This window comes from Haliotis asinina, chromosome 2 (assembly GCF_037392515.1).
Source record: "Haliotis asinina isolate JCU_RB_2024 chromosome 2, JCU_Hal_asi_v2, whole genome shotgun sequence".
In the NCBI taxonomy this organism is placed as follows: Eukaryota; Metazoa; Mollusca; class Gastropoda; order Lepetellida; family Haliotidae; genus Haliotis; species Haliotis asinina.
In genome coordinates this window covers 40,877,219-40,904,335 of record NC_090281.1, presented here as the reverse complement: position 1 = coordinate 40,904,335, position 27,117 = coordinate 40,877,219, and the positions used below count along the sequence as shown (strand labels likewise).

At 39.0% G+C, this 27,117-nt stretch overlaps 1 protein-coding gene across 1 annotated transcript in view; it reads left to right on the top strand.

The window, feature by feature from the left end:
• The first annotated feature begins 13,264 nt into the window (after positions 1-13,264).
• LOC137271804 (dopamine beta-hydroxylase-like) overlaps positions 13,265-27,117 on the top strand; it is a 153,491-nt gene continuing 139,638 nt past the window's right edge. Inside the window, exons 1-2 of the mRNA XM_067804204.1 lie at positions 13,265-13,549; positions 20,320-20,466. Of these exons, the coding sequence (XP_067660305.1) occupies positions 13,265-13,549; positions 20,320-20,466 (432 nt within the window). The remainder of the gene's footprint in view (positions 13,550-20,319; positions 20,467-27,117) is intronic.

Below are 27,117 nucleotides of genomic sequence, written 5' to 3'. Positions count from 1 at the left end.
TTGTGATCGAATCTGCTGATAAAACGCCTCTAAAATTGAACCCGTTCGCAGTTGCCAAAGGTATTCAAGGTATTGCCGGAGAAGTTAAGAGCATTAAACGGTTACGTTCAGGTGCACTGCAGGTTGAGTGTGGGAAACGGCAGCAGTCAGTCAATTTGATGAGCATAGAATCGTTTGTTGGAATTCCGGTTACTGTATCTGCTCATAAGACGTTAAACACGAGCAAAGGGATCATCAGAGACCGTGATCGGTTGTTTTCTGACATGACAGAGCTTGACATCATGACTGAAATGAAAGATCAAGGTGTGCTCGACGTCAAACGCTTTTCAGTCCGTAAGAACAATGAAAGTGTTCCAACCAATACTTATCTGTTCTCCTTTTCATCTCCGACAGCTCCAAAATCATTGAAGGCTGGTTACTGCAACATCAAGGTTGACGTGTACATTCCGAACCCGCTCAGGTGTTTTAAATGTCAGAAGTACGGCCATGGTGTAAATACTTGTACATTGTCCGTTGTGTGTGCCCACTGTGGTGAGAAGACACACACAACAGAAGATTGTACCAGTGATTTTAAAAAATGCACCAACTGCTCAGGCGACCATTCCTCATTTTCTAAACAATGTCCTGTTTGGAAAGAACAAATGGAAATAAATACAATCAAATTCACTCAAAATATCTCTTTTTCTGAGGCCAAAAACATAGTAAAAAGATCTGATCTTCCAGCAAGTTATGCTGCAGTAGCAAAAACAACATTGGGGTCACGCTCTAAAATAACAAAATCATCCACAGGCTGCCAAACTACCTTGACTTGGGTAAATTGCGATTCTCCACAGCTTTTGTACCCTGCTATATCATCACAGACTGAGGAACCATTCCCTAGTACCTCAAAGTCGTCTTCGGATCACAAATCAGCATCATCTCAGTCACATTCAAGGTCTCAATCAACATCTGATAGTCAACAAACGGTGAAAAGTAAACCGAAGCCAAGGCCTGATGCTTTAAAACAACACAGTAGCAGAGCTCCTAAGGGGTCACAAAATAAAATTCAATTGTACAATAAATATGGGTCTCTTGAAGATATGGACGTTTCTGAAAACGTCCATTCTAGGGCACATAGCAATAAATCCCCCAAAAGATTGTTTATTCCAGTAATATTGTACAGTGGAACTGCAGAGGATTGAGGACATGAATTACAGCTATTAGTCCAAGATTTCACACCTTCAGCGTTATGTCTCCAAGAGACATATTTAAAGCAAACAGATACATTTGACCTTCGTCATTTTAATGCATATCATTGTTTTTCACCTCCGGGTGATAGGGCCACTGGCGGATCATCCATTCTAGTCAAACAAAACGTTATTCAAAGCCCTGTTTCACTTAATACTAATATGCAGGCTGTTGCAGTGAGAATTACTTTACATGTAGCGTTTACGCTATGCTCTCTTTATATTTCACCATCTTCGACTTTTGCCAAAACCGATCTTCAAGCTCTATATGATCAGCTCCCGAAGCCCTGTATTATAATGGGAGATTTAAATGGGCACAACCCACTCTGGGGTAGTGTAAATACAAACACTAGAGGTAAATTGTTGGAGGACTTTTGTTCTGACAATGACTTATGTATTTATAATGATGGTTCCAACACATATTTACACCGTGGTACAGGGACTTATTCTGCTCTCGACTTGTCATTGACAAATTCAGAACTATTAAATGAATTCGAATGGTCAGTCCACGATGACTTGTGTGGAAGTGACCATTTTCCTACTATATTAAAAGCTGTAACTCCATCTGATGTTCCTCCATCATCAAGGCGGAATTTTAAAAAGGCTAACTGGGCTTTATATGAAACACTGTGTGCTGAAAAACTTAAACCCGAACGTTTTATTGACGTTCCTGATGCTATTAAATCTTTTTCTGATGAATTGAACTCTATAGCTGATGAGTGTATACCAAATTCCTCTGCAGTTCCACACATAAGAAAACCATGGTTCAACGATGAGTGCAAACAAGCTAGGAAGGCAAGGAAAAAGGCAGAACATTATTTCCGTCGCCATCCTATGGTACATAATTTAAATAAATTTAAAATTTTAAATGCTAAAGCACGGCGTACTTTTAAACAAAACAAACGCCAATCTTGGCAAAATTATGTGTCCAAAATAAATTCTCGGACACCCATGTCCAAGGTATGGAACATGGTCCAGAAAATCAAAGGTAAAGGTACTAAATCTACTGTCCATCATCTTAATGAGTGAGTGAGTGAGTGAGTGAGTTTAGTTTTACGCCGCACTCAGCAATATTACAGCTATATGGCGGCGGTCTGTAAATAATCGAGTCTGGACCAGACAATCCAGTGATCAACAACATGAGCATCGATCTGCGCTATTGGGAACGGATGACATGCGTCAACCAAGTCAGCGATCCTGACCACCCGATCCTGTTTGTCGCCTCTTACGACAAGCTGAGTCGCCTTTTATGGCAAGCATGGGTTGCTGAAGGTCTATTCTACCCCGGGACCTTCACGGGTGCCATCATCTTAAACATGGAGATCAATTGCTTACTGATAAATTAGATATTGCTAATAAACGAGGTGAAACCCTTTCTAAACACTCTTCCTCTTCAAATTATGTACCAAAATTCCAGCAATATCAAAAACAACAAGAAAAGAAAACTATTAATTTCAGCTCTGATAATGGGGAACATTTTAATGAAACGTTTTCTATTCATGAGCTCTATACTGCTCTTGATCAAGCTCATGACACTGATAACATACATTATCAACTCCTGAAGCACATACCGGAATCCTGCCTAGAAACTCTTCTCAATATTTGTGATGATATTTGGACATCGGGTAACTTTCCTCCGTCATGGCGTGACGTCATAGTAGTACCAATACCTAAACCTGGACGTGATCATACGGATCCGTCCAATTACCGACCTGTTTCACTAACTAGCTGTGTTTGCAAGACCATGGAACGCATGATAAATAATCGACTTGTTTGGTACTTGAAAACAAATAATCTTATCACAAATATACAGTGTGGTTTCCGTAAAAACAGAAGTACTGTCGATCACTTAGTGCGACTGGAATCATTTGTTAAAAACGCACTAATTAATAAACAACATGCTGTGTCTATCTTTTTTGATCTTGAAAAAGCATATGACACAACCTGGAAACATGGTATTTTGAGGGATTTACATGACTTTGGTTTGCGAGGTCGTTTACCTCAATTTATAGCCAAATTTTTAAATGACAGACAATTCCAGGTCCGTGTGGGTTCTACCCTGTCTGATCATTACAATCAGGATCAGGGTGTTCCACAAGGCAGTATTTTATCTGTCACTCTTTTTAGCATCAAGATCAACAGTTTATCAAAAGTTTTAAACGATTCAATTAATGGATCGTTATTTGTGGATGATTTTAATATTTCTTGTCGTGGTAAAAATATGCATACCATTGAACGGCAATTGCAGTTGTGTTTAAACAAAATAGATAAATGGTGTCTTGAAAACGGCTTTAAATTTTCCAAATCGAAAACTAACTGCATACATTTTTTGTCGTAAATACAAACCCCATAAAGACCCTGAACTGTCTCTAGATGGGACGCCCATTAAAGTTGTGAAGGAAGCCAAATTTTTGGGTCTAATCTTTGCTTCACATTTAACTTTTTTACCACATATTAAATCTCTTAAAAGTAAATGCCTGAAAGCACTTGACTTGTTGAAAGTGGTTTCAAATTCAAAATGGGGAGGGGATCAAGCTACCTTTCTCCATCTATATCGATCACTCGTTCGTTCTAAACTTGATTATGGCTTCATCGTCTATGGTGGAGCCTGCAAAAGCAATCTTAAACTTCTTGATCCTGTCCATCACCAAGGTCTAAGACTTTGTCTTGGGTCCTTCAGAACTTCACCTATTGACAGTCTTTACGTTGAGGCCGATGAACCATCTCTTGCACAACGCCGTATTAAATTATCTTTACAATATATCACAAAACTATACTGTAACGAATCTAACCCTGCATATAACTGTGTCTTCAATCCTCTTTATGAGGATTTGTTTAGCAAAACGTCTTCTCTTGTTCCACCTCTTGGGCTCAGAATAAAGCCGTTTATTGCTGCTGCTGGTATTGAGCTGGACAATATAGCTCCTTTCCGTCTTCTTTCCTCTCCCCCTTGGCAGTTGGTTAGGCCCAGGTTGACCTAACATTAACTACATTAAAAAAATCAGAAACGAATGAATTACAGTATAAACAAGAATATAATCAATTGAAACATAAATATAACAATCACAAATCCTTATTTACAGATGGGTCCAAGGACGGTGGTGCAGTTGCTTGCGCTGCTGTCATTGGATCCAGAACAATATCTTCTAGATTGCCAGATAATAGTTCTATGTTTACAGCAGAAGCTAACGCTTATTAACGCATATTAACAGCTCTTAAATATATTCAAAGACACCCGAAACGTAAACAGTATATAATATATTCCGACTCTCTTTCTTGCCTTCAGGCTATTAAAAATATTTCTTGTAAACATCCACTTTTAATTGAAATTATTGAACTGTATAATACTCTTGCTACTGGCCAATACGACATCGTCTTTTGTTGGTTACCCAGTCACGTAGGTATTTCTGGGAATGTGATGGCTGATCTTGCTGCCAAGGCAGCACTGAACAAATCTGTGACACCACTTCTTCTTCCATATTCAGATTACAAAGCTTGCATTAGAACGTATATCCGTGATCTGATGCAGACGAAGTGGGACACTCAAGTAGGTATCAATAAATTACATGAAATAAAACCATATATTGGCTACACCTACTTGGGTTGTCAGTCCAGATTTGAGGAGGTCATCATGCGACGATGTCGTATTGGCCACACAAGATATACACATAAATATTTGCTTAAAGGTGAGGATCCTCCGTTTTGTATCCCTTGTGATGGAAGAATCACAGTCAAGCATATCCTGCTTGACTGTGTCGAGTATTCCATCGCAAGGGATCAGTATTTTAATTCACGAACTCTGAAGGATGTTATTAAAAAATAACACAAGCTCTCATTTAATCATTGCATTTTTAAAAGAATTAGATTTATTTACAGAATTGTAAATAGATAAAAAAATTTATTATTGGAAGTTTAAATTGGTAACTGTGCTTGTTAGTGGCTGTATCCTCAAAGGGGGTTGAAGTACTGTAAACCTATTGTCCCCCTGAGTGGGTACATAAGTCCACAAACATTTAAAGTAAATTCAAACTTTCACGTTTTTAATCGTAGCATAAGTGTCGTTTTATTTGCAAGGCTAGATTTCCCAAATTGCTGATGGCTGAGGGGATGATGTAAATCCAGCTAGGGTCCATGCAGGTAGCAAAGGTACTGTAAGTCCCCATGGTCCCTAGTATGGTGATCTACTTTCAGTTGTTAGCAATCTATAGCCCATTTTTATCTTGTATTGTCCTCTATAGATAAATTGTTTTAGGTATAGTTACTAGTTTTATATTCTCATCTGTGATATTCTAGTTGTTTTACTGTCCTTCGTTGACAGGTTTTATAATAGATATATTATAGATTTATATATATATTTCATTTCAGTATTAAATTTTCTCGTCACGATATGGCTGAGATATTGCCGATGTGACGTTAAATATTAACTCACTCACTCACTCACTCACCTTAGCAGCAAAATCGGTTATTGTATTCCCAGATATTCCAACATGGTTGGGTAACCAACAAAAGACGATGTCGTATTGTCCAGAAGTAAGAGCATTATATAATTCAAACATTTCTATTCAATGTGGATGTTTACAAGAAACATGTTTAATGGCCTGAAGACATGAAAGAGAATCAGAAGGGATTATGTATTGTTTTTATTTACGGCGATTTTTAATATATTTACGCGCTGTTAGTATGGCGTAGGTTCTGCTGTGAAAATAGAGCTGTTATTGGGCAATCGAGAAGATTTTCTTCTGGATCAAATGACAGCGACAGAAGCAACTTCGCCACCATCCTTGGACCCATCTGTATATAAGGATTTGCATATTTTATATTTACTGTTTAATTAATCATAATCTTGTTTATACTGTAAGTCATTTGTTTCCGATTATTGAATGTTGTTAACGTTAGGTTAACTTCTGGCCTGGAGGGGAAGACAGCAAACGCGAAGGGGATATAGGCTCCAGTTCAATGCCGGCTGTAGAAATGAATGGTTTAATTCTGTGCCCAAGAGACGCAACAAGAGAAGACTTCTTGTTGTATAAATCCTCATAAATTGGATTGAAGACACAGCTGGTCACATTCATTAGAGTATAATTTGGTAATATTTTGTGTAAGAGATGCTTCATCGGCCTTGACGTAGAGACTGTCAACATGAGAAGTTCTAAAGGATCCAAGAGAAAGACTTAGACCTTAGTGATGAACAGAATCAAGAATAGTTAAGTTGCTCCTGCAGTTGCCAGCACATATGATGGAGTCATAAACATGTGGCTAAAAGGTTAAATGGTCGCAAATAAGGCCTAGTAACTTGACCTATTTTAAAACTTTGATAGGGGCGCCATTTGGAAATACCTCTGGGTCTTTATGCGGTTTGTCTTTGTACATAAGTGTATAAAGTGTATACAGTTACTTTTTGACTAATTTAAAACCGTTTTCAAGACAGCATTTATTTATTTTGATTAAACATAACTGCAGTTGCCGTTCAATAGTATCCATATTTTTACCACGACAAGAAATATTAAAATCATCCACGAAAAGTGATCCATCGACAGAAAAATTTAAAACCTGTTGATCTTGAATGAAGTCACAGATAAAATATTGCTCTGTGGGACAACCTGATCTTGGTCATAATGATAAGACAGAGTTGAACCTACTGGAATTTCAAACTGTCTGTCCTTCAAAAATTGGGATATAAAAAGAGGTAAAACGAAATCCTCAAACCAAAATCATGCAAATCCTATAAAATACCATGCTTCCAGGTCTTATCGGTCGTATCAATAAGATCAGAGGATATGGATGCGGCGTGTTCTTTATTTATTATAGCATTTTTGACAAGGGATTCTACACGTACCAAAAGATGAATGGTACTACGATTGTTCCTGACATCACATTGAATGTTTGCAGTAAACTTATTGATTTCAAGATATGTTAATATATTATTTACCATTCGTTCCATGTTTTTATAGACACAACTGGTTAAAGAGATTGTTCTGTAATTAAACGGATCATTATGATCCCGGCCAGGCTTTTGTATTGGGTATACTGGTCTTACGCAAAACTTCCTGTAGGCCATATTGTATCAAAAATATTTAAAAGTAATTAGAAACATGATTCAGGTATATGTTACAAGAGCTGATGTTGTAAAGTTATCATCATCCTCTGTTGCTGTACATGAGTTTTCTCAAGGGCAGTACGTAGCTCATGTAGTGAAATTAATTCATTGTAGTCTTCGCTATTGTCTGAGTTAAAATGAATTTGTTTCTTCTCCTCTTGTTTCTCTTGTTTCTGAAACTCAGGGAGATAGTTGGATGAAGAGGAATCCTTGGCGAGAGTTTCACCAAGCTTTTTGGCAGTGTCAGCCTTATCCGGTAATAAATAATCACCGTCCTTCACATGTCGAACGGAAGATTTGTCTTTAATCTTTGTATCATATTCCGCACCTTTGAAATGGGTGTACGTGAATTTACCTTGGAAATGGATGTAAATATGTGTTCGAGACATCGTTAATATGCAAGATCATTGTTAGACACAAAATCTTCAAGAACTTTGCCCTTTAATCAAACCCCAGTAATGACTTAGAGCCGAATGATGTAAGAGCCGGGGCGGTTTTACCACCCGTCTCGGGGAAGTAAGGGTCGAAGTCGTATGTTAGGCAAAAGGAAAACGTTCCAGGTTCCTTCTGTCTTCAACCACCAGACTTCCGTCCACTATCGACTTAGGGAGCATACAGGTTGGCTAATTGGGTCGTTCAGCAATGGGGTACTATGAACCTTGCTGACCAGGTCCACACGGGGGTTGAGCAGCTCCTACTTTTATTCAGCATCCACTGCCAGGAGGTGGCTGTTCACAGGAGCCTCACGGTATCCCACACCGTTCCCGTCTAGTGACAGCTCTCGTTCAGAATAATGCAGTGACTCACCTCTCGTGCCCTCCAATGATGCCTCAACCCAGTAGACAACATTTTGGACTTTGTTGGGTGACGGGTAAATAAACGCGTAACACCTCATGAGATTTGCCTGAGTTTGAAGCAGCTATTCACCCCAAACAGCGACAGTTTCCTCAGCAACGGATACGACAGAGTGCAGACAGTTCAAGGAAGAGGCGGGTACACCAGAAATTAATTGCACAACGTGATGTTCACATTCACGCCGTGTTGTCTGCTTTTTTCTCCAGATCAGTCTTGGCCATTGTATTCTGCAATGTCCATTATTAACCGTTGAAGGAAAATGTTATTTTTGGTGTTTTCATGTAGCCAAGACGTGATCATACAGATCTCATGCACATTTTTACAAGGTACTGTGCGTGCATATCACTGAAATGAATGTTTGATTGTTTAATGGGATGGAAGAATTGACTACAAATGAAAGGTAGCTTAGTAGCTTATCAATCTTGGTTAATATATTTGTAATAAGCAAAAGGTCCCTCCCTTCTTGAGAAAGAACAATCGAGGGTACAGTTCTGTTATGCCCCCTTTACCCAATTTATGACGATAAATATTTATAAAAATCTTATATTTTCTTATGTAGGACTAAGAACAGTAAAGAAAGAAAAGATAGAGTCTTGTAATCCTGAAAAAACGATACTGACGTGTTTTAATTGATGTTTTAGAAAAAGTATATCTTTTTCTGCATGATAAAAGATTTTACTTGGAACAGTGGAAAGTTGGGCTACATACGTTACTGTCTGTACTGCAAAAAGCGACAGATCATTTTCATGAGTTTTACTATATGTTTTTGGAACAGGCCGTCGATCAGTAATTGTGCTACTCATCGTTTTCGTCTATACGTCTGTACACAGATTGTCGGTAAATCTTGTTATCGGCTTTGATTTTTGCAATTTGTTGTTATTTTTTTTTTAAAAACCAACAAATCTGAGTAATAATGGTTCAGTCTGTTGACATACACAGACGTGTATGTTAATAAATCGGCAAAGCCATGCGAAATATTTGATCGGTTACACAAATAATTCGTCTCATTGTCATGTTATTCTCTAGTCAGAAAAAACAAGACATCAGGTGAAAACATTTTATAATTCAAGGTGCCACATGTCAGTTTGCATCTCATTGGTGAGACCCGGCGTGGAGCAAGCTGAAACGTGCAACTTTGTAAAGATTACCGACGGTGTATAGAATTTGCTTTTGTGTTTGATACTTGCAAACCGCTATCAAAAACATTTGTCAATACGAATTTTAGCTTAAGTAGCTACCATTCTGCTTGTAAAGTGGATTTTGCTAACAAATCCATAGTTTATAACTTCTTTTGATGCATGGATAAGATTATCTGAAAGTCTAATAATTAGGTGTGGTATATTTACAGGTTAGTAGCATCGGAAAGGTTTTCTACCAGTGATTTTTGTTTAAAGCTTCGGTGTCGTATGATCGATTTTTTCCCGTGGGGAGAAATTACAGTTACAACGTCCAGCCCTGCTGTTGTTGTCTCGGATGCTTAAATCTTATTTCCTGGTTCTTCATATCTGGTTACAATGCCCAGAATTTAGGTCGAACTCTTGCCTTCCTAGTAACCGCATTGAACATACACGACAGTTGTCTACTCGCTTAGGAGTTTATTTGGGGGGATTTTATTTTATCATAATTTACTAACAATGTGAAGATGAAAGGTCTCTGCAGTGTTATTTATGCAGAATGTCAACAACTCACAACAGATTGGCAGCTTTCTGACACACGGTGTAGTTACTGAACATCACACGATATTGTAGTAGAGATCCAACCATCATGTCAGCCAATGAACATGTCATATTATTTTTCTCCGGAACTGACTTAATATTCTCAAAATCATTTTCTATTACTTTTCACTTTAGCAATCCTTTCCGATGAAAATTTCTGAAAGTCTAATTAGAGATACGTATCCTGTTGTAAATTTACCTTTTGGTTGTTGCAGAGTGGAAGAGGGTCCGAACAAGATATCGTCTAGCCACAAGATATCGTCTGTCCATTGGCTATTTTGAAGCTTACTGTCTCACTGCATTCACGTTTGAGGTCAGCTGTTAAACAGTCTCTGAGTATGCACACACACCCCCCCCCCCCCCCCCCCCCCACACACACACACACACCCGTCTGTTCCACCAACGCTTATACCGTCAGTATTCCTCTGGGATATCATATAAATTCTCTGTAAATTGAATTTCCCCTAAGGACCCTCAGTGGTTGGTAGTGTCTTACCGGAAAGACATCCACATGCAGGCATGACCGAAGTTGCTTTACTAATCTAGTAAGTGTACGCATTTCCAATCATAATATCCCCGGGTTATTTTCAGATTTGTGCACACTGGAGTATTCCAAGTGCAGCTGAAGAACTGCATATTTATATAACTGAGGAATAACAGATCAAATGTAGTCAAACAGTATTGAATGAGACCGAGTTGAGATCGTGGACCCCATCTCATGCCACTGACTTTGTTCACAGATGGTTCACCACAGTATCATAATCAATAGCAAAACAGATTATGACAGAAATTGCGGGCACAATCCACAGCGTGCAGCAATATCGTAATAATATTAAATGATTAAAATTCCGAATCTCAACGTGAGATGTTGTTTATCATTTTCAATAATGAACGACATTTCCAAATTTCAATGTACGGCAACTAGAAACGTCCGTTCACGAATACCTTTCCTTGGTACACAATCGACAACTTTGCATGTATAAGTGAAGACTCGTGATACTGACATGCCACCATCAGATATGTGACGTCAACGACTTGAGGACGAATAACCACGTGCTGGGGACATCAACAGCCATTGTCCGCCTTGATGGGAATAATCTCCCTCTCTATTGATTGTCAAGTGAATGGCGTGTGAGGTGTCCTCTCACCACAGCTGCTCCGCCAACTCGCCGCAGTTGTCATGGTCGCCCAAATCAGACATGAATTCCATTTCCGATTCTCTTCTCCCACTATCTCAGACCGGCTTTTCTAACGATTCGGCATCTTTGGGGATATTTTCGACCTTTTACGATCGGAAATATGTTCACTTCTTTGAATAAATATTAAACTATCGTCGATTCCGTGCCGGCATGGTTGGCGGAAATAGGGAGCAGGATATTCCAAGAAGAGTATTGACTGTGCCCGCCGACACATATATACTGAGTGTTTGGGGCATTTGTCGGCATAAGCAGCAGCTTCTTAACAGATCGGACCGACCTGTTGGCTTTCAAGATGCAAAGTGAAGATTGGACACAACAGACAAGTATATCCTTACTTAGGTGCAAGTATTGTGGATGCATTTCTGACAATATGGATTAGTAATAAGAGAAACATTTAATGCTTTCATTGTTAATGCCCCAACTCTACAGATCCAAACATTGTTGATACCAGTTATGGACAGAACCCTGTGAATTTAATCGCGCTCACCGTACTGTATTGCAGTAACCATGTCATATATTCACCAATCATGAATTACATCGCATCAATCAGATATTGTATTTCACTAATCATGTAGTGTTCTTCACAAGGTATGTAGCATATCAAACTTATAATGTAGTGTATTTCACCAGTCCCACTAATCATGTATACCAAAGTAATCATCTAATGTGTAGCCGAATCATGTAGTATATCGCACTGACTATGTAGTGTATTACACTAATCATGTATTATATCGCACCAATCATGTAGCATATCACTATAAACATGCACTGCATTTCACCTGCCACGTAGTGTATCGCGGCAATCAAGTATTGTATCACACTAATCATGTAGCATATCGCACCAATCATGTAGTATATTTCAGTAATAATTAAGTGTACCGCAGTAAACATGTATTACATGACAGTAATCATGTAGTAAGTCACACTAATCATGTAGTGTCTTGCACCAGTCGCAGTAAGTAAGTAGTATATTGCACAAATCATAAAGTGTATCGCAGTAACCATGTTGTACATCACATTGTTCACGTAACATTGTCAATCACAGTAGTCAAGTATAGTATCACACTAACCATGTAGCATGTAACACAATGATGTAGTATAGTATACCGATCATGTAGTGTATCACACTAAACATATAGTATATGACACTGATCGTGTAGTATATCACACCAATTATGCTGTGTATTGCACCAATCATGAAGTGTATTTCAGTGACCATATAAAGTATCACACAAACGATGTGGTATATCACACCTATGCAGTATATATGCACACCTATGCAGTATATCGAAGTAATCATGTAGTATATCGAAGTTATCATGTGGTATATTGCACCAGTCAAGTAGAGAGTATCGTACCAGTCATGTGGTATATTGCACCAGTCATGTAGAGAGTATCACACCAGTCATGCAGTGTATTGCAGTAATCATGTAGTGTATGAGAGCAATACAGCAGTTACGTTCTCATGCTTTCTGAATACAATGCCTCTCGACATTTTGTCAGGGACCACAATCTACATGCACGTTTTGTTATAAAATACGCAGTTTTTTCTGAAGTTGTTGTTGAGTAGGTATTGGAAACAATAGATAATTTAGTTTCTTTCCGTAGGCAGTTAAGTTGAATGTCAACAGTACTGGTTTACAAGTATTGACTGTAAGTGTCGTGTAACAGTGCGTGAACTGCCTAATAGCTGAGCCTCACGGAATACTAATGTGTCTATGTATGTAGCTGCGTGTCCATTTGATTTGTTAGCTGATTTTTGTTTACGTTTACTTAACATGGCATATTACGTATGAAGTATTTCAATGTTACACTCTCTAGGATTTATCAGCTCTGTACGGTCAAAAAACAATGTCTTCGATCGACACATATTTCGATTTTTACGAAGAATATGTAACGCCACTCAAAAGTAAACCCGTCCGTTTATTTCGGCCAACAACATCCTTCGATTTCTTCTGATGACAAGTTTACAGTAACAAGGAAACTTCAAAAATCAATGTTACCTTGCATGTGACTACAGTAGTTTGGATGCCCATGTTCTAAGACATTTGATTTGCTGGTAACCCAAAACTGTTCTTTCATTGGCTAGCCGACGCCAAGCTGTGTCTTTAAATAGAGGTAAGATCAATGTTGTATTGTTTGCGCGTGGTGTGTTTCCTTGCAAGAAGAATGATGGGTGCGGAATATTTGCTTCTCCTCATGCTGCCATCCTATCACATCTCCGCACACATAGGGGACTTTTCTCCTGCTTACGACTACAGCGTCACGCTGGACGCCAGGCATCACATGCATCTACACTGGTCTGTCGACTACACCAATCATACTGTTCTTATGAAGATTGTCACACGAACAACCAACATGGCAGGTTTCGGAATTGGCTTCTCCAACTATGGTGCCATTGCGAACGCAGATTTGGCAGTATTCTGGACTGATGTTACCGGGACACACCATTTTCAGGTGGGTTCATATTGTTGTATTTTTCATTCAGTTACATTATCTGATAATGCGTTTTCAAGTTTTAAATGTATGAAAGCATTCGTCAGCCTGAAACTTGGGTGCTAAACGTATCTGCTGTCATGCTGTAAACTTGGAGTGTTGTGTCATTCGTTCGGTGCATGCTAATGTCACTGGGAGCAGGTTCCATCTAATAATCCCTGATTATTGTTGATAGTGTTGGTTTTTTTTTCTATTATTATGCCTCTAAACAGACAACTGCATGGGGTGTTTTACCAGGTTTCACGAATAGCATAAATTTATATTTACAAAGTAATTCCAAATAGAACCACCTACATATTGGATCCATGAAGAAAATATCTCAGATTGGTGATTAACGATTTACAACAATAACTGATGTAATCCCTTTGGGAAACTCGAGCAGTTACCAATTATGTTGCGAAATGTAGGGCGCGGTTCAAAACCTTGAATCGTTTTTATAGTGAGTGAGTGAGTGAGTTTAGTTTTACGCCGAACTCAGAATTCTTCCAGCTATATGACGACGGTCTGTAAATAATCGAGTCTGGACCAGAAAATCCAGTGATCAACAACAGGAACATCGATCTGCGCAACTGGGAACCGATGACATGTGTCAACCAAGTCAGCGAGTCTGGCCACCCGATTCCGTTAGCATAGTCGCCTTTTATGGCAAGCATGGGTTGCTGAGGGCCTATCCTATCCCGGGGCCTTCACGGATCTCGTTTTTATATAGAATCTAAAACTACAATAGACCATTTGCAACAAATCATGCATTTGGGCAACTTTGAAACAGGGACGACTGACTTTTTTTCTCGTTGCCGTGAACTGGAAAGTTGAAATTTGAATACGATACCTGCCAGTGACCTGATACAAAATGATTTGAAACATTATCTGATATGTTTACATGTGAATTTGTATGATGTGATCAGCTTGTTTCTTTCGCGTCTGTTAGTTCAGAAGATAAATCAAATTGCTGAACAGCATGAAATGATACGTGTTTGTCAACTGTCAACACCCCTTGTAAATTTGCAGAGGCAGAGATATTCATGCACTTGTAATTTACTGTAAGTCTTACAAAAATAACCAGTTTAGACTTATTACTCATTACGTGGTAAATACTAGGCGATTTTATACAATTTGATATTAAACAGAAACACGCACACCATTTCTTAATTGTGTCAATTTACGCACTTTTGTTTGACATAGATGAAAGAGGTATTTCCTGTAGAATTAAAGACTGAAGTGTATTTGTTGGAATGATATATTCTGAATTGTATTGTATCTGAATTGAAGATTGCCTACGGGGTATTTATATGTTCCGCTGTCATCGTTACTTTAAATCATCGTTAAATTGGCCTTAATTTGGATTTATTTAATTGAACATATTGTGTGATGTTAGGGAAAGGTACAATACTACATATGCATATGTGATGGAGATATGAATAAATACATATATTTACGTTACAAAACTAAAACGTCTCTTCTATACAACATTGCAGTGTCAGTTGACGTGGCAAGATTTTGAAATATACTTTTATTTTTATTGGTATGAGAGTTGAGATTTTTATGATATGGACACAGTGGTATCTTTAGATATATTAACACTCTAGTGATTTAGCACCGACTTTAACAACCGCGTGCCTTGATACAAATCATCATACGAAATGTAGAAACGTCAGATGTGTGATGACATCACATGTCGCTGTTCAGTTCTAGATGCATAACCTGTGTTGCATTGAAGAAAACATTCACAGACAAATACATGATACCTTTCAATTCCTGCATTTTAAATATATTTGACTTTATGCTGATTTTGTCACGTTTTTTCTGACAACTGTTTTGAGCCGCAGCAAATGCCTTAGTATCTTTGCTTTAGTGTCCATTTTATTTATTAAATGTTTTGAAAACTTCTCAAAATGTGATATTCTCCACTTGACAACGGACTTCGGTGTGACGGTTTACTTGATCAACAGGTACGAGAGTAAATATCTGATTTTATGTATTCGGTCATTTTGCATCATTATTTTTACATTATAGATTCAAATAACAACATCTTAATGCACACAACAAAGCAGACGGTCTTCTACTGTGCAAATGGAGAAGAGTTAGTTACTCACTAAAATTTCACAAATCCAAGAATTCACAGACAGACACTATAGTCTTATTGGCTTGTAATTGCATCCCTCGAAGATTAAGAATCTCGTTCTGTATAATCAAAATCTGTTCCTATCATGATTTGTAAATGACAAATTGTGTGGATGATACCAGGAATGTCCCGACTTAATTCATGACTAATTAGATATTCGTAATTTGAATTTTAAACATGACCAGAACAGAGCGAATATAACAAATTATCACGCATTTCTTTCTCAAAATCCTTCACACACATTTTCAGATTTTCATGTTTAGGCCCAATGGAATATGGCATCGTTAGACATACTTTTTTTAATATAAGATTTACAAAATGTGAATAAAAGTGACTGTTCTGCTGGTGTAGAGATGAACTAAACTTATTGATCTAGGTGGGTAGCGATATATGGCGCCAAAAATCAAAACCAAACGTGACAGAGTCTGAAAAACTTTAGAGTCGACCATGTTGTCAGAATTTTTCAGTGTTCATAGAAAATAAATTTGTTAGTACATGGCCACGTGTTGGATTCAACAACACATGAAAACAAGAAATATCATTGGACATGATACTATATGAGCAAGGATATTATGGGTAAGCAAGCAAAAGTGAGTGAGCGAGTTTAGTTTTATGTCGAACTAAGCAATAATCCAGCTATGGTGTCGGTCTGTAAATAATCGAGTCTGACCCAGATATTCCAGTCATCAACAACATTAACATCAATCTACGCAATTGAGAACAAATGACATGTAGCAACCAAATCAAAAACCATGACAACTCGATCCCATTAGTCGCCTCTTGGGAAAAACATGGGTTATTGAAGATCAATTCTAAGCCGGATCTTCACGGGTGCAAAAGTAATATTTGTACTTACTTAAAGTTGCACCAAGAGATGTATTTTCCACAGGCATTTGGAAAACAGTCTGACACACTGTCATCCAGGGAAAAATAAAATGCGTCAGCGGATATGCTGCATATTGTGTAGGTTCATTATAAAAATAATTAATTCTGGTAGAAATTAGCAGTTTTACGAAAATTTAGCCAAAACATAAGAGATAAATATGAAAATGAATAACTCACTCTCATCAAGAAATATTGTCAATTCCATGATTTGGGGTGCGAGTTTAGGTGCGTGTGCACTAAGATGAAAACATGAAAACGCTGAAGTTTTCAAAGTTCTATCATATCCAAATATATTTCTATAAAGATAAGCAACATCAAAAATTATAATGACTGTTAGTCCCTGAGGTGGTACCGATCACCCTACCTGGCCCATAGACAGCTACTTCATGGAATACTTCTAACTTCTCTCCCCGAAGTTAAAGTTGAAATGCATACGAAGGAAGTGCGAGTCATTTTCTGTACGGGCAATGAGTTCCCGTACAGGGTTCTATTTTTAGATTCTATATATAAACGGCTACAGAGAACCACCCTGTCCGAAAGTGTCCCGTCCCGTCCCTCGCCCTCTCGGTAAGTTTTATGCTATTTTCAAAAGTATTTCCTTCATTAGATAGTAAAGGTCACCGACAGAAGTCCCATCCATCACAACATTAAGCATTAAGCATCTTTTATAAGGTTACTTGTGGTTTAATGAAATGGTTTCCCCATACCATAGAAGATTCAACAAACGGCATTGCATACAGACTTCTACGATGGATGATGGTGACAGTCAGGAGACATTTACTCTCAGGCATTATTGTTCTCAAAATAGGAAGAAATATGGGGTCACTCTGTAGACACTCATGTTTTAAAACACTTTGATTTGTTCGAAAATTAGGATCATACTATGTCAGGTGATTCTGCTGAAACAAGACTAGTGCCAAAAGTTAAAGACAGAAGTCGTGTGGGGGCAGTTACATATTCACCGGAACACAATGATATCGCTTTGGTTATGTACAGTAGGAAAACACGCATGATTTGCCCTCGTCTTCGATAAAACAACCACATTCGCTTGGTGCAACTAACAAACCTACAGGTATGACAGTTCCTGATGTGAGACCAGTTCGTGGCAGGACCCCACCTACAGAACAGCAGAGCAGCACACCAGCCCCAACGTCAAGCGATATGCCCAGCTATACATATCCTCTTCTGGCACACCTAGCTTTTGTGTAGACACCATTTGATGTTCAAACCAATGGGGCAGCCTACTGTTCACACTGACAGCTCTGTTGTTCATGAAAGTGCCATCGGGGTTACGATTTAGTTACCGTTTGGGGCGTTTAGAAACATAGCCACACTAATCATACTGCATAAAACTACGTGCATCATCGTGATAGAATGTCACTCCATGTCACTGTTGCCGAAAATCTTAAACGGCAAAACGTCATCTGGGTAGCTTGCAGCATTTAAATTCCCATCAATCACTTTTATTTCACTCGTGACTGCAGTCGTTAAATCAGAACGCCAAGGCCCATGCACCTGGTACCGATTAAGATAACGATAACAAGGATAGTTGGACTTCGTAATCATTATGGCGACACTGTGAAAATGATAGACTGATATCCAAAACTATCTAAATGATCTAATGTGATGTTGGTATTGTCTATCAATATAGATGTCGTTTTGTCTCCTCGGAAGATTTGTATTACGCCTGACCTAACTGCTACAAACATTCAGTGATCTAACCCCAATCAAAAACAACGAATTCCACACAAAAATACGGGAATCTGACAACGGGTAGTCTACATCGCGAACAGTGTGTACTGTGTATCATCGAATGTGATATTCTCAACCGATAAGAACAGTGCTAACTGAATTGTTACGCCGTCCATCTTTTCACGTTTAGCTCTCGTGTGTGCTGGCGAATTGCTGCCTCAACCTGAGAGTGTCCCGGAAAAGTCCCTATCCCCTAAAAGATATTATTCAATTAGAAAATGTAATGCCGAATATATTTTGCATTTGAACATTCTCTAAGAGGCATATGCAGCTTCTCATGTGTTTAAGACCCGTGAAGGTCCCGGGGCAGAATAGGCCTCCAGCAACCCATGCTTGCCATATGCTTGTCGCAAGAGGCGACTAACGAGATCGGGTGGTCAGACTCGTTGACTTAGTTGACGCCGTCATATAGCTGGAATATTGCCGAGTTCGGCGTAAAAGTAAACTCACTCACTCACTCATCTGTTTCAGCCAGTCTAATAATTAGATCGCATTGTATCATCTGGATATTGCTCTCTCTCTCTCTCTCTCTCTCTCTCTCTCTCTCTCTCTCTCCACACACACATACACTCATACACACATATATATATATGTGTGTGTGTGCGTGTGTGTGTGGAGAGATAGAGAGAGAGAGTGTGTGTGGAGATTCTCTCCTGTGGATCTTCAGGCTTTTGTCTTTTGTTTGTTTCTGTCTCTTGTTTGTTTCTTTCTCTCTTTCTCCCTCTCTCCACAATATATATATATGTGTGTGTGTGTGTGTGTGTGTGTGTGTGTGGCGAGAGAGAGAGAGAGAGAGAAACAAACACACAAACAAACAAAAGACAAAAGCCTGAAGATCCTTAGCTGAGATTCTGGCCGGTTTCACACTGTCAATGTGATAATCATGAGGATGTCGTTATAGATTACATTTTGTGTATAACGACGTTGTTAAGCTATGGCGCCATAGAGCACAGTATAGAGTGTGCGTCTAAAGAGTAATTTGAGTTCATTAATATACAGCAGTGGTATATAATTAATTTCATTGCATACGGATGGACAAAGTCGGACTCTACTTTGTACAATAAAGTTTAGGTCTGAGCAGTTTGACGACTTGATAAAGTAATTTTCTTTAATTTTTCTTCTCTCATCACTGTCAATATTTTGTAAAATGGGAATATTGTAACTATAGCGTCTTTAACTATTTATCTTGGGTAGTTCTTTTTTGTAAAAGTAAATCTTTCTGTTCATTTAACCTGAAGTCTACGTGGTCTGGATTTGAAATTATCATGCATATTCTACGCGGTAAAGAGTAAGGGATACTGTTTTTTGTGTGACGTGAATGACATGAATTGTAATCTAGATACGGTTTCGAATCTGTTCCTTTATAATGTATATCTGTTCCTACAATGTTGTTTGATATTGAAATATGCACACCAAGGAAAGGAAGGTGTTCACTGTTTATCTCTTTGGTAAATGACAAACGTGGATGTAATTTAAAATTTTGTAGCATGTTTGAAAAAGGATTCCAAATCACAGTCATCTAAGAAGCACATCCACTGATTTTGAAATTCTGCTTTAAATGGTTCTCCAAATGTAATATTTTAATATAATATTTCCTCTAAATATCCTGGAACAAGGGTTGCATAGGGATAAGCCATTCTGGTGCCCTTTAACTTGTTTATAATGGGAACCATTGGATCTGGGATCTGGAACCACAGACGGATGTTTTTCAAGCTAATAGCTGATAGCTTCAAATCCTAGATCATGTGAAATATATTTAGTTAACGGATGTAGTATGTGAACTACATATAGATATTCCCAGTATCTTGAGCCACAACTAAAGCATCGGTGTCTTGCTGCATGATCGTGGGCTCGATCCAAGACCCCAAACCACCACCCCTTTGACGGTCAAGAGGTTTCTTTGCGTGACATGTTACCATTCCAATTCCCGAAGGTACTAAAATTTATTTAATGAAGATCATGTTTTGTTTAGGATGCCTGGAGCGGCAATGATGGCATTCTTCACCTAGACCAATCTCAAGACGCGGTTCTTACTCATGCCAGATCGACGAAAGATTTAACAGTGCTTCATTACTATCGCAAGATAATCACATGTGATGATGACGATTACCAACTAGATGTAAGTATGCAGGTTGTCCCTCCACCGTGCCCGGCAATTCCGAAACGTGAGGAACACAATTAGGTCACCATCTCTTTTCTTGTTTTGGAAGATAAAAACGGCTAAGTGCCATAGCTCGAACTCACACTTAATATTGCTCTCGTAATTCAGCGTTTGATTTCTATTGCACCGCACTATGTGTAACACGTTTTGAGCTTGAACTTGTGATGTAGTTTGTCCACTCGACCCTGCTATGACCTCTTAGACATTTAACCACCGATCTGATACACTCTTCAAAAACAAAAAGAAACGCAAAATGAATCTCAAAATGATACTTACAATTGTGTACACATATGTATACTCAAACATGGTTTTAGGGTTGCGCATTGTTTCTGGAATGTTTTAGAAGATCATGCTTGATCAAACGCAACCGCAAATGATTTTGAACGGTTTTATCAATCGGGATTGTCGTGTAGTGCGTGGATGTCATACAGCACGAATATCAGGTACAGTGATCGTTTCTCACGTGCAAAACATGAGTACAGCATGTGGCTATAACAGACCCACGTCTACAGACGCCGTCATGAACGTTTTGCTCCTAACTGCATCAGACAGGTGTACAGATTTGGTGAAGAGAGTGTTATGGTGTAGGGGGAGATTTTTCATACACCCGCAGATGGCAACTTGTGCTTGTCCAAAGCAATCTGACGGCCAGTTTTCTCCGTCCGCACGTCCTTCAACGGCAGCTCTTCCAACAGGATAACGCCAGACCCCACACAGCACGTGCCACCGTGGAATACCTGACCAAATACAACACCAATACCCTCGACTGGCCCTCCAGATCCCCGGATCTAAACCCAATCGAACACCTTTGGGATCAGATCGATAGACGGGTACGTCGATGTCGTTGTCCACCACAGAATCTTCAACAGTTGTCCCACATGCTGAAGGAGGAATGGAGAAGGATTCCACAACAAAACATCCAACGACTGATTCGATCTGTACCCAGGCGGTGTCGGGCAGTTGTAGCAGCTGGAGGTGATCATACGAGGCACTGACTTGAACACCACCTTGTGAACAGCAGTAATGACTGTGATGACTGTTATTCTCATGCGATATGGACAAGATAGCAATGCATTATTCCACAATATGTCATTCATGCATCTTTGTTGTCCGCTAATCTACGTCCTTGAATAAAATCAAATTTTCATTGATATTTGGGTTTTGCGGGGGTTTTTTGTGAAGAATGTATATAGGTGTGGTTTACTTTGTTATGCGTTATAAATAGTAGTCTTTTCAAAATAAAAAACCTTGACAAAAAAGCCACAATCGTTTCCATTGTTTGTAAACAAAGATGGTCGTGATTATCCTAAACCCGATCCCGAACACGTCTAATCCAGACCCTTTCTGACAGTGGGGTACCAGCACATCAAATCATGCAGTTTTTCAGGCACAAAAATGTTCAGTCAAAAAACAGTTACTCTTCAGTTAATGAGAGACAACATCAGTCCGTCAATAAATTGTTGTCAAACCCTTGTCATCCCACCACGCTGCCCACTCATCCTCTGCCTCAGGCAGCCACCATGACGTCACAGTCTTTGTCACATTCATAAATCTTCTTTCTGTGCATATCACTATTCTCAGGTCCAATTTGTGGTGTTGTATTCCACTTTAACAGGACTCCTCTGTCAGTCGATCATCTGCTCAAAAGAGGCTTCCCATTGAATCGGATTCATACTCGAGTTATCCTTCTTGAAAGTCCTGGAGCAGTGGCGAGACTGTAACACCCCCTCCACAGATTATTAGTGTATTTAATACACGCATGGATACGAATCAGGTGTTTGAGGTCACAAGTCATGTCTCCGCTTGGCTTATGTTTCGGTGTTCCTTTCTTATTACATTATGGGTAATAAATAGAATAACCAACTCGGCACGAGTGATTAGTGAAATGGGCCCTCCTGAACATTTGTTCAGTGCCTCGCCAAGGTTCGGGACTGTGAACATTTTTCAACTCGGGCATATTTCCCGTGATCACTTGTATCTCGCTGGTTATTCTCTAATTATCTTACCTCACACGTAAATATCGCTTTCTGATTGGCTATGCGCTCTTCTGTTATTTTCAGTGTATCCTGCTAACATGCTAGTGTTATTTCTATTTACCCCTCCGGCAATGCTGAACTCATTTGGTACTTCATGGTATTAATTCTCGAGTAGCACTAAATCAAGTATAATGTATGAAAGTTACCTATTTTTTCGCGAATGCAAATCGATGGAAGGGGGTAACCCTAAATTTTTGTTTTCTTGCCACGAAAATTATTTGTACCCGTGATTTAAACAATTCAAAATTAACATTGAAATGTTCGGTTCCCTTGTCTCGCAGGGCCCATGGGTTGATGCATCGACCCTTCGGGCTCAGGGAACAAATAATTTAATTAAACAGCTAATTTGGGGATGATGGGATTGGACATTTGTGATTTCAGTAAGTATTATCGGTTGCTTATTGTCCACTGACAACTACGTATACCAGACCATTGGATAGAGTATGAAACGTTTGTTTGTCACCGGAAGTACTAAGGTATCGCGAAGTGCCTTGACCTACCTAAAGAGCCCTGTACTTTTCAGCTTTTCTAAAAAAAATGAAGATTTGTGAACAGGACTTTGAAGATCGTCAACTGTTATGATACCGTTGGATTCCAAGAACAATGAGGCCACAAACATATCACCAGATGGAACTTCTTTGTTGGTTGTGATGTCAAATGCTTCCCTTATGTTGTTTTGTTGATGAACCCAGATTGTCAGACGTCACTACAAGAATCAGCCTGAAATAAAGGGTTTTCACATCACACAGGTCATAAGCCTTTGAACTCCGCTCTGAAGTTGAGACATTCTTTATTGCCAGTGTCTTCGAGACTACGCAGGGTTTTACATTGACTTGCGAAAGTGGATATCCAGTGGACTGTCAGTGATTAGGTTTGCAAGAGGAACGAGGGTGTTGTAAAGTACTGACATGGTGTAGTGGCATGTTTACTTCAGACTTGAATGAATCAGAAACCAGGCGGGCAGTGCTCATAATTGGCGAATGAAATAACACCCACACAAGTGCGATGTGGGCATAACAGACATTATTCGCTGTCATTCTCTGACACTACATTGCATATACTGAACATGTACGTTTACAACCTTGCTACAGGAATCCTCCGAAATGATGCTCATTCATTCATGTATGTATGATCTGTGGTGTGTATGACGAGACGAGTCTAAGAATCTCTGTGACGTCATATGCTATCAACTAAAAGATTATGGGCGAATTATTTTCGTATCCTCCACGTCTACCGCGCAAACACCTGTTTCCTTAGTATTAGCATCAGACAGGGTGAACTAAAGCAAGGTAACTATCAAACGTTCAGCTGTCCACTTCCATCAGCACAAGGACGACAGAAGATACATTGGCATTACTGTCCATCAATTGTATACATTGTTTGAAGGGATCGCAAGATGTCAAAGTTTCTCCATTATGTTTTTAAACAGGTGTGTAATTTGATATTTTTTCAACAGCCAAAACATGATTCTTTTTGTCAGGAACTTTCTGTGGCAGTGGTGTTTTACATCTATTGAGCTCTCTAGGTTCCACCGTTTTCAGGTCCAAGGGATCGTACAGAAAGATCTGATGACATTTTCTTATGATATGATGATATGATGATGTGAAAAAAAGCTGGTTATTGCATCTGATCTCAAATCACCTGAGTACCAGCATTGTGTGTGAAGACCATGCACTGCCTAGACCTTTCTTTCACATTGCATTACTGCTTCTTAAAGGTGAATGTTACTGTCATTGCCTCTATTGTTATCATCATTGATCACTGCCTTTGAATGTGTGTTGCTCTTAGATACATCAGTGTTGATTTGTGAACGTAGTTAATTTTACAGTTGCTAATCACATCACATTTGTTCGGTGTTACTTTCACGCCTAATTAGTTTTCACATACTGAGTCCCAGTTAACGTTTCAGTGTCAGTTATGGCATCTACTTCAAGCAACTGTTAAAGTATAGTTTGGTACTGATTTGTTTTAATTTTGCATGCAGAACATGCCACCAACAGTACTGACAATGTGAACGTCAGCTAAACTGCCAGTGATATGCCGTGTTTGTAACACTAAATATAACCTGTCAGAGAAACATAAATAGCACAACGTTAAGAGCCGTGATGGTATGAGAGCGATCTGTGCATGGCACGACAATAGTAGCATGTGTTCATTTAGTTAATAATGAAACAGCTGACACCACGTTAAATGGCCTTACGTCTGGTAAACTAAGAAAGTCACCTTGTTGGTAGGAAGAACCGATAAATCACTAGATGAAAAAAGTTACCTATTTTCATACTTCAAACGTTGGTCCATTTGCATCCCTTTATATCCCTGAGTTTTCACTATCCCTGCATGTGCGCTCACTTAATGGACCGGCCATGTGGTCATTTTCTCGGGAGTCAAGACAAGAATTTTATCAAAACAACAAATTGTCCCCAGAACAGCGTGATAAACAAGTATGCTTCAGACTACTGTAAAACCTTCGTCGAGAATTAAAAATACATGACTGTAAGGGTTTTTTTAAATAAATATTTCGGCTCATGTTTCGCTTTTAGTTCCAAAACTATATCCGACTTTGCATCTGTAGCTGAAAAAGAAAGATATAACCTCAATTGTTTTTACCGAAGGGAGAAGGGAACTGTTCCTGTAGAATTCAGTGAACGCACACCATCGCTCCATTTCGGAATGTTGATAAACTTAGACAGTTTCATAATATTATCTGGTATATACGCACTAGGACGTTTCCGTAGGTAGGCTAGATTACCAGATTAAAAGCAAACACTGAGATTCAAAGCTTACGATCTAGTTTCCGTTTGTACATAAAATCGGAATCGCTATTACAGTTTGGTGCAAACGCAGGCCTGTATTGGGAATTTAATGTGGAAAGTCGCGCCTTACCTGTCACAATTATGCTTAATAGTATACCTGATTCAGACAGATTTATCATACGAAAGTAGTGTGTATAGACTGAATACTACTCCAACAAATAAAGCGAATATGGAAAGTTACCAAATTGATTCAAAGTTGGGTATCCGTATTTATATATGTGAATAGTATTGGTTTACTGTCAAAGTGGCGTTCATTTACACAAAAAAACTAGTTGTCTTAAAGAAACATGACAATTGACAATTGAAATCTAAAGAAGAACGTTTATACAGGCTATTGGCCGCAGAGGTACAGTGGTCTCGGCGTTGCCATATGCCCACTTAGACAAAATTGTTTCTCAGCATCACAGTGGACTACCTACGATGCTCTACTTGACATCGTTACCAAGCACAACTAACAACTCGAAACCAAAACTAATGGACTAAAGAAAGAGATCACTTTTGAAGTAATAATAAGAATAAAAAACAAACTCGCTGGTACGGGTTTGAAACCAAGCAGAAACCCATTCGCCAAAACGCAATATGGTCCCGATAACAACGCAATTGTCCGATAGCTTCATACAAAATATGACCTTTTCCAATAGTGCATATAAAACAGTGCAAATACCGATGTTGGACAAAACATGCCGTAACCAAAAACGAGGCACCACGAAGATGACAAGACTTACGTGAGCGCAAAGAGAAAGGGCCATCGGTCACCATCAGAAAATTGATAAACAGCTACCATCAAACAGGCCCGCCCTAAGACCGCCCAAGTTCGGGAAGAAGTGTACGTTGGTGGCAGTAACGTAACAGGGAGAGAGTGTTCTTTACAGAGATAAAAGCCGGTTCATAAATGATGGCGAGCTTTTCGTCGTAGAGAGCCACTGGCGCCAAACGGCATACAAGAAGTTCATCCGTTCGATGAAGCAGATGTCATGTTATGGGGCTGTATTTGTGGCTTGAGAACAAGACATATTACCATTCGAGGATATGGGAATGCAGGGATTGAGACCTTTTGTGGTGCCATTTATTCCGTTACAGCCAAGTGGGATCACTCTGCAAGGCCTCGCAACTGCAGAATTGTTCGAGAATTCTCCATTGAACATCTCTTGGGATCGTCATGATTGCCAGCTGATATACCACTTTAGTCATTCCCCCGACTAACGACGTCATATAGAGTCCCTCGTTGGAGAACAGAGTGGTAACACTCGTTTGTTAATAACGTGTCTTTTTTACTTTGTCTCATCATGCGACACTTTATTCAGCTCTAATCAATTCTAACTCGTTTAAATTTGACCCCTTGACTCTTTCAAATGCATGACTAGCATTTAATGAATTTTCAGTCACTTTATTTGAAAATCATAAATCTCACATACGTTTTCTGTTTCTACTGTTGGTAAAGTAAAGTTTATTTTACAGGGTGGTTGTGTTCTTGGTGCTCTTCCGTCAGGAATTGTGTCAGAAAAGTTGTAATGATGTTTTCCTAAAACAAAGATAACAGAAGGAGAGACGTAAGGAACTTCTGCCGCCATATACCATTCAACAGATTGTAATGATCCCCTATCTCCTGGAAAATTATCAGACAACTTTACATTAGTCAACAATCTCATATCATTCGGTCAGACAAGACTATTCATTAACCAAACTACCATGTTTGCTGAATATGGTGGTGCTCGACCACCTTATGACCAGGCACTCGTGGTGGGTGCTGGGTAACGCAA